General features: G+C 37.2%; 1 protein-coding gene across 2 annotated transcripts in view; it reads right to left on the bottom strand.

Annotated features, from left to right (window-relative positions):
• Positions 1-176: 176 nt before the first annotated feature.
• The window catches only part of LOC135094406 (carbohydrate sulfotransferase 9-like), a 13,612-nt gene continuing 532 nt past the window's right edge, over positions 177-13,256 (bottom strand). Inside the window, exons 1-7 of one of the 2 annotated variants that reach the window (XM_063994463.1) lie at positions 10,991-13,256; positions 8,272-8,764; positions 7,647-7,798; positions 6,742-6,907; positions 5,963-6,133; positions 4,461-4,687; positions 177-4,156 (exon numbers count right to left, since the gene is read on the bottom strand). The exon at positions 10,991-13,256 is cut by the window's right edge and continues 532 nt beyond it. In XM_063994463.1, coding sequence (XP_063850533.1) covers positions 3,718-4,156; positions 4,461-4,687; positions 5,963-6,133; positions 6,742-6,907; positions 7,647-7,798; positions 8,272-8,748 — 1,632 coding nt within the window. In that variant the 5' untranslated portion in view covers positions 8,749-8,764; positions 10,991-13,256 and the 3' untranslated portion in view covers positions 177-3,717. The remainder of the gene's footprint in view (positions 4,157-4,460; positions 4,688-5,962; positions 6,134-6,741; positions 6,908-7,646; positions 7,799-8,271; positions 8,765-10,990) is intronic. The other variant, XM_063994464.1, reaches the window with a different exon arrangement.

The following is a 13,256-nucleotide window of genomic DNA, read 5'->3' as shown; positions in this document are numbered from 1 at the left end:
GGGAAACGACCGAGAACGTGATGCAAGTCTTCAGAACTCGCCTTGAACAATGCATGGGTGTAATGGCTGTAATGGCTGTAATGACCACCGTCTTCATGATGTGATTTTTTAAATAGGCTAAAAAAAAAAAAAAATGCATTACATATATACCTTTTATTGCGGAAATCTTTTTATTGTGTTTTACTTTGTTTTCTCACAATAAACGTTTAAAATGTGGTATTGACTTTTGGCTCACCGTGTATCAGCGACGGGTGACGCCAGCTGAAGCATACAAAACCTCAATGCAAAAAAGCTTTCACAATTGCGCTTCTCTGCTTGCACGCTGCTTATTATGACTCCATCTCCATCTATCAACATACACCTTTTCTTCTCACTGCCAGGTTGCCAAATTCACGTTGTTCCTCAGATTTCAACGTTCACCTCAGCTTTGCATCTCAGCTTACCACCCCAGCAAGCTTTCACCTGTGCTGACTTTCGTGGGTATTGCTTCATTAACTCATTCACTGCTATTTAGTACACTTACATCTAATCACTAACCACTATGGAATATTTCACCTCGTTAGACATTGCAAAATCTATTCATTGTCATCATCTTTCATTCTAAGTGTTTATAAAGCTTGTATGCCTTGTTTTTCGTAGTGTAAATAGTTGCACATCACAGTGAAAGTGTTAAAGTTTGAAGTAAAGGGGAAAAGTTAGCTAAATGAGACAAAATAAGTGCTGCCTCCTTCCCCTTTTCAATGAGAGGTTGCAGGGAGGAATGAGATAGAAGGGTGATTAAGTATATATATATTGGAACCCATAACCAGCACGTTGTGACTCAAATAAGTGTTTCATTTTCTTTTACCTGTTTTTGTGCATCATAAAAAAATAAATAAATAAGTAAAATGATAATAGCAACAATAATGATGATAATATGGTGATCTTCTTAAAATCGCATGTGAAAATATTAATGAAAAATGTAAGAAATGGGAATGAAAATGAAAATATAAACGAAAAATATTGAATAAAAAGTGAACAGTGCATAAAACGGTAAAAAACGAAACAAATGAAAAATGAAAAAAGCTGTATAAAAAATAACACCTAAAAATCAATAAAACTATCAAAAAATATGACTAGAAGAACACAAAGGCGAAAAAAAGTGAAATACTCAAACCAATCCAACAAAAGAAACACACACACACACACACACACACACACACACACACTGAAATACAAAAGAAATCAAGAAAACTAAGAAAACACACCATAAAAAAAGCAACCATAATCACAAGACTGCAATAAAACCAACAATTTATCGAGGTTTGAATTACAAAGAAAACGAGCAGTGCAAAAAAGTTTACCCCCAACTCAATTATTTTCTGCCACGCGAGTTTCCGTTTTCTTCACGTGCATTTGTTTATTAGACCACCATTTCTTGAATATAGTACAACAAAAACATCCCATATTTTGTCAACTTCACTATAACTACTGAAGGCTCGTATGCTTTTTCATTAGTTTTATTATTAATGTTGCTGTTATTGCCGTTCAGTTAAATACGTCCATGAAATAAAAATAATAAAAAGTAAAAGAAGAAATAAACAAAAAAAAAAAAAAAAACGAAAATTTTTACAGTTGTTTCCATCCTTAAAACTATTACATGTTTTTTTTTTATCTCTAGTGTTTTATTTTTAAAGTGCTACATTTTTAAAGATATTCGAATTCCATAAGAAGTTAAATATTTTCAAAGCACCGCATTTTTCCAGTTACTTTCATCTTCAAAACAACATTTCCTACCATTTTCACTTCAAGAAATAAGTTTTTAAACTATTTTTCATTTATAAAACACGCTTTTCTCTACCACTTACATCTATAAGTAAAAATAAACATAAATGAACACTTTCAATTGATTTTCATAAAGAACATTCCTTTAAACACTCACCAGCTTGCAAAAACACATTATTTTCAGAGAGAGAGAGAGAGAGAGAGAGAGAGAGAGAGAGAGAGAGAGAGAGAGAGAGAGAGAGAGAGAGAGAGAGAGAGAGATTCACTGTAAATCTATTTTCAATTTATAAAACACTACACTTTCATGAGCAATTACCAGCCTTGAGGACCCGAGCATTCATTCCCCTGACACTTCACTGAACACTTAGCTGCGGGAATGACTCAGCCACGACACACACACACACACACACACACACACACACACACTGACCCTTATCTTCGCCTTCCCAACACACGCACTGCAGCTACCAAGGAATGTCTTTACTCACGTCATGTTTTGGTGCATAATTTCCCTACAGCACGAGAGAAATATTTTATAGAAAGACCAGCATGATCTTTAGTTAACCTTTCCACTGGTACTCAATATTTTCCCAATCGTCTACATTTTTCACTTCCCCACGACAGCTTAAATATATAATAGTGTAGGTTAGAAAAAGGGGGTGTTAGCTACTATCTATTCCGTCTTTTCTGTACCCATGCAAATATAGTTTTTCTTTACTGTGCTTTGAGTGTCGATGTACGATAATTATAGCAGTGAAAGCGTTAAGTTCAAATTTCAAACACTGTCAGCTTCAGTGCATCAATATTTTCAGATGTCGATTTTCAGAACCGTTCATTTCAGTCCATTGGTATTTTCAGAATAGCCAACTTTTTATTCTGTAGTCTTAAAACACTTTTACTCACATTTTATTTTCAAAGGCCACGTTGATGAGATGCTTAGACAAGTGTTCACATATTTTTCTTTTTATATTTCGTTTTTTTTTATTATTTTTTTTTATAATGTTGAAATAACTTTAACATTTTCATTTGTAGGTTAGGTTTAGGTTAGGTTAGTAACTTCACAGCCGATTCTTACCATTATATAAAACATGAGAGAGAGAGAGAGAGAGAGAGAGAGAGAGAGAGAGAGAGAGAGAGAGAGAGAGAGAGAGAGAGAGAGAGAGAGAGAGAGAGAGAGAGAGAGATTTTACCCAGCCTTAAAATTAGTAGGTAATTTTAATAATCCTGGTACGTTTTCCCTATTGATAACAAAGAATAAAAATTAAACTATCCAAACATTAACAAAAACTGCCAAAAAACACCCAAAGTAACAAAACACGGCTTAATACTTAAAAAAAAAAATATTAACAATCCTTCCCCATTAAAGACCCCACTGAAAAACAGGAAAACATTTAATTAAGGCACGTAAATTCTCCAAAAAAACCCCTAAATTAACAAAACAGATGCCGCAATACTTAAAAAAATGTAAATAAATAAATAAAACAATCCCTTTTCCCATGTTAAACCCCTTAAATAACCCAATAAGACCCAATATTTAATTAAGGCACGTACATTCTTAAAAACTACACACGCATCACAACTACAACCACAAAGACAAAAAGAAATGTAATAATTTAGTAAGTTTAAGATAAAAAAAAAATTTACCTTTCGTTTAGTTTTGATTACAATGACAAGGAAGAACAGCAATAAAGATAAAATAGTAGAATAAAAGGGATAATGAAAAATAGTAGAGATGATAGTAAGGAGTTGTAGGAAATATTAATGATAGAGTAAAAATTATAAAAAAAAAAAGGTTATAAAGAACGTAAATAAGGCACAGTAAAATGGATACAAGCCTAAAAAAAAAAAAAAAAACGAAATAAAAAAAAAACACGAAACTCTTCTTACAGCTTCCTGAGAGTAAAAAAATAAACATACTTTACTATTTAGTGCATATAACCTAATTAACCTCATTTAAGTTAACAATTTGATATATTCACTTGCCTTATGTGTCTCACTGGCAGCATTACTAGCAGAGACACCCCAAACATCTAATACATCTTCATTTTCATTCTGCTTCGTGTTAGCATTCAAATCATCTAACCTAACACCATTTTCATTCAGTTCTCTATCATCATTTACTAACGGGATGACTGATCTAACCTCATTTTCCTCTATATAATCTTTGGCACATTTTCTATGACCCTTCGCATCGTATTCATAAAGCAATAGATCCTTCTTGTACTTGGCAATAAGGGCGTCAATCTGCTTCAGGGTGAGCTGGTTGTAGTATTCACAGGAGAGCTTCGTCGTGTCCCCGCTAGGGTTCGGATTGTCCCATCGCGGCGCTACCTCCCCGCTGCGGTTCAGGTACTCGAGGAACCATTTGTTTTCCTCAGTCAGAGATTCGAACCTGCGTGGAGAAGGAGGCGGGTGTGAGTGGAAGAGGATGTGGTGATGGTGGTGGTAGGGAAGGATAAGGAGGAGGAGGAGGTGGAGGAAAAGTGTTGATGGTGGTAGGAGGTGGAATTGGAGGAAGGTAAAGAAGAAAAAAGGTGGAAGTGAATGGAGGAAGAAGAAAAAAAAAATGCATTAGTAGTTGAATTTTATAACTGAAGCTTCGAACACACACACACACACACACACACACACTCTTTCTTTCTCCTCAATAAACCCCATCTCTTGCCCTCCCCTCCCTGCCTCTCCTTCGCTCTCACCTCAACACAAACTCGTAGGAGAGGGTGCAGGGGACGCAGTGAGAGGCGTAGCTCCTCCAGTGTTCGTCATCATAGCTCGTCTGTGCCACGTGATCCACAAACTCAGGGAAGGTAGGGCCAAGTGGGGTGGCGAAGGGGTTACCGGGGAGGGAGACAAGATCACCGCCATTCTCCTCGTTCTCGGCTCTTCTCATCGCCGCGCGCACCTCCTCCTTGTAAATTTGTACCTGAAGAAGGCGGTGACGAAGGGAAGGAAGTTATTTAAAGGGAATTGAGATGAGTTTTTGTTATTTTTGTTGATGTTTATACTCGTACGGTGAATTGAATGTATTTCCCAAGCGCACCTCCTTCTTGTAAGCTTGTATCTGAGGGAGGCGACGACGAAGGGGGATTGTTAAAAGGGTCGTTGGAATATTGATTTCATTTACTTACCTGCTGATTTTATTGATTTGTATATTTAGTTAGGTAGTTTCATTACTGGTTATTTATTTACTTTTAGATTTTATTCATTTAGTCAGTTAGGGTAGTTTTATGGTTGATTTTATTTCATTACTCACTTCCATTATTGATCTTATTTATTTATCTAACTCCTTAAAACCCTCTCCAAACCTGTCCCCAACTCTTTTAAACGGAATCCAATCCTACAAAACCTAACCCTTTAAAACTCTATCAATTCTGTCCTAACCCCTCAAACACTAATAAATCCTTGTCCTTACACAGCTGTTGTCTTATATAACCCTTTTAAACCGAATTCAATCCTACATAACCTAATCTAACCCCTTAACCCTTTCACAACTACGCATTCTCTTCCTACAATCCCCTGCAACTCTTTAAACACTTATTATTTGTACTAAAACACGTTAATTAGTTTTGTAGACTCGACAATAAAGAATTAATTTTTTATTCTCTCTTTACTTTATCTCTCCGCGCAAACTTACATTTTCTATACTGCTTGGAGCTATACACAAATACGCCTTTAACACACACTTGCTATACATGCACAAATACACGTTTTCTCTCACATCCCGTTTTCTCTCACATCCCATTTTCTCTCACACCCCACACTCTGCTCTGCTCCTTCAAACACAAACTCCTGCATATCTCATTCTGTCTTCACTATACACCCGTACATTCATCACACAGCACACATACACAATATTACATTAACATTCTATTACATTCTACCTACTTGTACATGTGTGCTGTTTGCCTCTGTGTTTGTTACCTAAAGACGAGTATAACAGCGAGAGGAGGAGATGGAGGTGGTGAAGAAGAAGATGAAGATAAAGAAGAAGAAATAAAATAACAATTCTCAACACTAAAAACAACGAGTAAAACCTCTATTGGCGTCTACAAGAAAAAAAAATATTAGATTCCTAGATTTTGCAGTTTCTAGCTTGAATATGGCTGAAGAACAAGGAAAAATGTTTAAGTAGTTAATGCTTAAGAAAAGATGTATGAAATAGCAATAGGAGGATTAAAAAACAACACATTTTCTTTACCTGGTGACCTGAGAGACCGATGAGTGAGTCCCTGTACCTCTGAATGATCTTCTCTCCGTATAAGTGATAGTAGTACTCTTTGGATGCGTACTGGAACTTGTCGAGGTAGCAAGACAGAAGGCGCTGCAGAGGGTGACGCACTACCATGAAGTGTGTGGTGTTCGTGGTGACCTGTGTGGTGGAGGGTCAAGGGAAGAGAAGGTGAGTGGTGATGGTGGTGGTCGTTTCACTGTTACAAGTTCCGTTTTCTTTCTTTTCTATGGTTTTCTTTGAGGGTATTGGTGGTGGTGGTGGTGGTGGTGCTGTTTAGTTGGTTTACTGCAAGGTAACTTTTTTTTTTCTTTTCGTTTTTTTTTTTTTTTTTTTTTTAAGGGATTACGTAAAGATCGTGGCGGTGGTGGTAAGTCTATTCACTATAAGATCATTTCGTTTTCTTTCTCTCGTTTTTCTTCTTATTTATCTAATTATTTATTCTATAGTTAATACAATAACTTTTTTTCACCTTCATTTACTTTAATTTCGTTTTTACTTATTTTTTTTTTATTTCATTGCCTTTTTTTTTTTGGTACTGAAGTCTTTTATTGAAAATTTCCGTAGCTTAGAACTCTCTCTCTCTCTCTCTCTCTCTCTCTCTCTCTACGTATTTACCTATCCATCTATTTATCTGCTTTTTTATTTCTCTCTTTCTTTTTCACACTTTCGTATCACTCAAAACGTATCAAAAACTTTCCACACTCTCTCTCTCTCTCTCTCTTTCTCTCTCTCTCTCTCTCTCTCACCGTCGCCGCAGCCAGGCCAGTCATCTTCGGGTAGAACATATGGACCAGTTTTTGTATGGGAATCGCCTTGGTCTTAGCGTTCCACAGTCCCGCCAGCTGAAGCATTGTGATGGTCCAAGACGTGCTGGCTGCTTTATATACTGGACAGAAAGTGAGCTGGTTTACCCTGGGTGAAAAAAGTGTAAACAAGCACCTGCGATAAGTAAATAGATAGATAAACAAATAATTAGATGCATAAATTCATGGAAGAAGTAAATGATTGGTGTTATAAATCTATTTTCGTGGTATTTTTGTTTATTTGTTTTTTTTTTTTAGGCTTGTATCTCCTGCCCACTGTTCATTTAGCCTCGTATCCCCTCCTATCTCTGCGGGAAGAAATGTAAACAATAACTAAATAAATTAATAAACAATTGGTGTTATATAAGGTTATTTTCGTGGCATCTTTATTTATTTTTAAGCTTGTATCTCCTGGCCACTGTTCATTTAGCCTCGTAGCCCTTCCTGTCCCCGCCTGGTTTATATTGGGGATTAAAAATTTGGGTTTATAATAATGTTCTGTGGTACTTCTTGACATTTTAAGCTTGTGTCCTTGTGTCTGTTACTGCTCTTTTCATCATCTCTTATATTTGTGAATTAACTTATGTTATTTGTTCATTTATCCATGTTTCCGCTCCATCGTCACCTTTTCACCTCTCTTATTGATTAATTAACATTGTTTATTACCTAATTTATCTATTTTCTTCCCATCATCACTTTTTTTCACTATTTCCTTCCCATTTCACCATCATTACCCTTTCTACCTCCTATTCTAACCCGACACACACAGGTAACCCCCCCTTCCCCACACACAGAGGTACCCCTTCCCCCCTCACCCCCATACACACAGGTAACTCCCACTAACTCACCTGTCGTATATGAGGTGTTTAATCGACAGCAGGCCAGCGGGAGGACCTCTACTTCCTGCCACAATGTCCGCGAGGCTGGGCTGGAAGGACCGACAGGTAGCGGCCACGTGACTGACCCGCCTCTCCTGCTCCGCCAGAAACTGTCTTAGGGGCTGCAACGGTGGTGGTGGTGGTGGTGGTGGTGGTGGTGGTGGTGGTGAGAGAGAGGTTATGATTACTGTCTGGTGTTACTCTTGGTGGTGGTGGTGGTGGTGGTAGAGGAGAACAAGAAGAACAAGAAGAACAACATTAAGAACAAGAAGACGAAGAAGAAAAACAAGAGAACGACGAGGAAGAAAAAGAGGAAGAGGAAGAGGTGGAGCAGGAATACAAAACAGAAGAATACTAGATCTAACCAGTAATAACACACACACACACACACACACACACACACACACACACACACACACACACACACACACACACACACACACACACACACACGTATAAGCATTATTATTATTATTATTATTATTATTATTATTATTATTATTATTATACCTAAAAAAAGAAAAAAATAATAACAATAACAAAAATAATAAAAAAAACAACACAAAGAACAAAAAACAACAACACAAACACTCACAGAATCCTCAGGGAACGTTTGGGCTCTGTTCTGCAAATCCTTCGGCAAGAATCCTAAAACTTTCAAGGCCGCAGCTGCATCCTTCTGTCCGCTGCTCATCGCCTTAGCCCTTCCTGCCGCACGCCCCATCGGCTTCACCTTTGGCTTCGTTTTCTTCACCTCCACCCAGTCCTTCGGCGGTGGATTCTGTATGTAGGACTCCTGGGACACTGGTAAGGGCTCCTGCAGGATTTGCATCCCTTCCACTGTCTCCTCAGCACGAGTTTCTGCAAGGGAAACCTGTCGTGTTTCATTTTTGCTTCCTCCCTCGGTATCTCCCTCCGTGTCTAAGGATACATGTATTGCAGGCGGTGGGGAGGACGTGTGGGCGTCCAGCAGGCGTGGGGTGTAGCTGTAAGGCCCCAGGAGTGTCACCAGGACCGCCAGAACCACCAGGGCAAGGAGGAGTTTAGGGCGAAGTTTAGTTAACTTTCGCATCTTCTGACGGGGATGCCTGACGGAGGGAGACGCAGAAAGGGAGGTATTAGTTTAGGCTAGCTGCTGTGGGAGTGAGGATGAGATGGAGTGGGGGTAGATGAAGGAAGAAGGGAAGGAAGAAGGGAGGTTGGAAAAGGAAGGAAGGAAGGAAAGAAGAACGAAGGAAAGGAAGTGAACGAAAAGAAGAAGGAAAGGAATGTAGGAAGGTAAAGAGGGTGGAAGGAAGGGAGAGAAGGAGGGAGAGAGAAGTGCTATGAAGGATGGAAGAAACGAAGGATTACACCAGGAAATGAATGAAAGGAAGGAGAGAAGGAAGGAAAGAAGGAAGACACGTCAGGCAGACTGTCAAGGAAGGAGAGAAGAAGGGAGGGAGGGAAGGAAGGAAGGAAGACCGTTATAGAAGAAAAGAAAGAAAAGAAGGAAAGCTTAGACGAGGAATGAATGAAACATGAAAGGAAGGAAAGAAGAGGTGTGTGTGTGTGTGTGTGTGTGTGTGTGTGTGTGTGTGTGTGTGTGTGTGTGTGTGTGTGTGTGTGTGTGTGTGTGTAAGCAATCAAACTACATTACACGCAATTCAACTCACAAGAAGAAGAAGAAGAAGAAGAAGAAGAAGAAGAAGAAGAAGTAGAGTTTTTGAAGTACTTTCTATTTGCAGTCAATCACGCTCCCTCAAACTGAACTAAACTTAACACTTTGAAAGGAACGGGAAGAAAAAAAAAGTTTAGAAAGAAAAGAGAAAAAGAAAAAGAAAATGGACAATAAACATGAGTCACAACTGGAAGAAAAGAAAGAAGTAAAGAGGAGGAGGAGGAGGAGGAGGAGGAGGAGGAGGAGGAGGAGGAGGAGGAGGAGGAGGAGGAGGAGGAGTTGATGGTGGTAGTGGTGTCATGAAAGAGAAAGGGAGGGCGGGAGTGAGGGTGAGATAGGAGGAGGAGGAGGAGGAGGAGGAGGAGGAGGAGGAGGAGGAGGAGGAGGAGGAGGGTGGGAATCCAGGCCCTCAACTTTCACTACTACTACTACTACTACTACTACTACTACTATTTATGTACTTTTCAATGATCCAATGAGAGGAAAGATTAAATTATTAACGTTACGATAAATAAAGAAATAAACAAATAAACAAACAAATAAATCAATAATAACATAGGTCAGAAATAATATTTGCATTTGATTTCTTCCACTCTTTTTCTTTTCTTTCCTCCTTTACCTTCTTTCCTTCTTTTCCTACTGAGTGACGTCACAATTAGCGTCAGTGAACCGTTATGACCGTTAAAACCGTTACAAATGTTCAAATTCAAGTCCACATTTTGAAGCACTTGATTGACGTATGAAGAGAGAGAGAGAGAGAGAGAGAGAGAGAGAGAGAGAGAGAGAGAGAGAGAGAGAGAGAGAGAGAGAGAGAGAGAGATTCTGTAATAATGTGAAAGTAAAATAATCATCAGTATCTCTCTCTCTCTCTCTCTCTCTCTCTCTCTCTCTCTCTCTCTCTCTCTCTCTCTCTCTATCTATCTCAGGAAACAGTAAGCGCGTGTGATAATTCTCAGACCACCACCACCACCACCACCACCACCACCACCACCACCACCACCACCACCAGCACCACCACTATCGCAACAGGTGTGGGCGAAGGGAGCGGAAGCAATCACGTAAGGTAAGCAGGTGGTAAACGTCACCCGGGACAGTAAAGTTATGAAAGAGGGAATAAATAAAACAAGAAAGTAAAACCGTAAAACAAATAAACAAAACAAGGATAAGAAAAAATGAAAATAAACAAATATGAATAAATAAATAAATAAATAAATGACATGAATACAAATAATTAAGAAAAAAATAATCAACATACATTTTTTTTTCAAAGTATAAAAAAAGAATGAAATTTAATAAGATTTTTTATCGACTTGTTTATTTATTTATTTTATTTATTTATTTTTTTGTGGGGCGGGTGTTTGGTGTAAATATTCTCGAGTTATTTCAAGGATTAACAGTAGCAGCAGCAGCAGCAGCAGTAGTATTAGTAGTAGTAGTAGTAGTAGTAGTAGTAGTAGTAGTAGTAGTAGTAGAAGTCACATCGTGTTGCAATATATCAAGTTAGAGCAAGTGAGACCAAACCAACAACTTTCTCTCTCTCTCTCTCTCTCTCTCTCTCTCTCTCTCTCTCTCTCTCTCTCTCTCTCTCTCTCTCTCTCTCTCTCTATCTATCTATCTATCTATCTATCTATCTAACTATCTATCTCTCTCTCACCTGTTCAATTTAGACGTCACAATGTTGTTCTATCGCATCATCTCTTCCTCTTCTTCACGGAGGAGGAAGAAGAGAAAGAAGAGAAGAAGAAGAAGAAGAAGAAGAGAGGAGTTTAAAATAGTTCTCTTGTTTCTTATTCATGGCTTGTTTCACTTAACTTGGCGAGAGAAGTGGGGTGATATTCTCTCTCTCTCTCTCTCTCTCTCTCTCTCTCTCTCTCTCTCTCTCTCTCTCTCTCTCTCTCTCTCTCTCTCTCTCTCTGTCCTCCTTTCTCTTCTATTTATTTTCTACTTCGTGTTTTTCTATTATTTGCATTTTTTTATTTCTCTTTCGTTTTCTTTCTTTTGTTTATTTTCTTATTTCGTTTTCTTCATCAATGTTGTATCGTTTCCCTTATTCCTCTTCTTTCTTCCTCATTTTAAATCTTCTATATTTCCTTATCTACTCACTGTTTTCTCGTTATTACTGAATTTTCTCTTGCATATCTCAAATTTCTTTCATATTCCTCTTCTTTCTTTTTCTCACTTTGCTATTTTTTCTTATCTATTAATTTCCTCGTTATTTTCCTTTCTTTTCATACAATATCTTACTTTTCTTCTGTATTCCTGCTTTTATTGATTTATTTTCTTGGTTATACACGTTTATCACTGTTTCGCTTTCAGTCATAACCCTTTTTTTTATTATTTTGTTGTGTGTCTATATTTATCCAGTGACTGTGTCATTTCTTCGTTTTTTTTTTTTTTTTGTTATTTATAATTTTTTCCCTTTATGTATCCTTAAAACATCACAAATCTAAGTTCTTTTTCACATTTTTCATAACTGTTCACACCAAATCTTTTAATTCTTACATCATTTTCTAAGTTTCCCATCAAATTTTAACTTTTTCCCTTCATGTGTTCCTGGAAGATCACAAATATCATAAGATTTTTTTTCTTTTTTTTTCATTTATTAACCACTTCGTATCATACTTTTTTACTTTCACATCTTTTCATTAGTTTTCATTCAAAATCTTTTAATTCTTACACTATTTCTTAGGTTCCAATAAAATTAAAACTCTTTTCCCTTCACGTATCTACAGAACATCATAAATTTATCAACTTTTCATATCTTGTCCTTTAATTTTCACTATTTTTTAAGTTTCCCATCAAATATCAACCATTTTTTACACGTATCTTCATAATATTACACATTAATCGTTTTTTTACAACATGTACTTTAGTTTTTACATAATTTCTTAGTTTTCCCTCAAATCTATCCTTCTATCCTTCACGAATCCTTGAAATGTCACAATTTTTACTATTTTTCACATAATTTCATCAGTTATTTTATACCATACACTATATTTTCACATTAATTCACTATTCATACTAAACCCTTCTTTTTTTTTACATTACTTCTTAGTTTCCCATCAAATCTAAACTCTTAATCGCTTCATGTAACCTTGAACCATGACAAAACTGCCTATTTTTTTCACATTTTATCAAATTTTCCTTTTTTTTCCAGTTTCCCATCAAATCTAATCCTTTACCCCTTCATGAATCGTTTTGACCATTTCTTTTCACATTTCTTCATCAGTTTCCATACCAATCCTTTAAAAATGTTCACATCTGTTCTTAATCATAAAATTCAACCTTTTTTTTCCCCCCGGTTCACGTATCTTCAGTAAACCACATAATTCAACTTTTTTTTTTATAACAAATCCCTTCATTGCCGTATCATTTCCGAGATTCCCATACAGTTCAACCCTTTAATACCCTTACGTATCCTTGAAACATGACAAATTTTTACCTTACTTTCACACTTTTTTTTATATATCAGTTTTCTTTTCATTTTTTTTCTTTTTTTTTAGTTTCCCCATCAAATTTAACCCCTTCATATCTCCACGCATCCTTGAAACATCAGAATATTTACCTTTTTCTTTTTTTTCCCTCACTATTCCCCCACTTACATCACTCACCATCCTTCACCTCCCCCACCCGGAGCCTTAAACTTTAACATCTTGAGTCACTAACATATTTAACCGTTCTAAATTACACAACTCAAATTTAGGACCTGTGAAATACACCAGCTGGTCTGAAGATCCTGGGTAGAGAGAGAGTGAGAGAGAGAAGTGAGAGGGTAGAGAGAGCCACGAAAGAGAGAAGGTAAGATGAAGGAGAAAAAAAGGAAAGTTAAGAGAATGAAGAGCTTCTGAAGGTTAGGTTCAAGTTACACGAAGAAACTGGAGAAGGAAGTGACGCTATTAAGAGCACAAAGGTTAACGCGA

The sequence above is a fragment of the Scylla paramamosain genome, chromosome 45, assembly GCF_035594125.1.
Source record: "Scylla paramamosain isolate STU-SP2022 chromosome 45, ASM3559412v1, whole genome shotgun sequence".
NCBI classification, from domain to species: domain Eukaryota; kingdom Metazoa; phylum Arthropoda; class Malacostraca; order Decapoda; family Portunidae; genus Scylla; species Scylla paramamosain.
The sequence above is the reverse complement of the archived record's forward strand: the minus strand, read 5'-3'. Positions and strand labels throughout refer to the sequence as shown.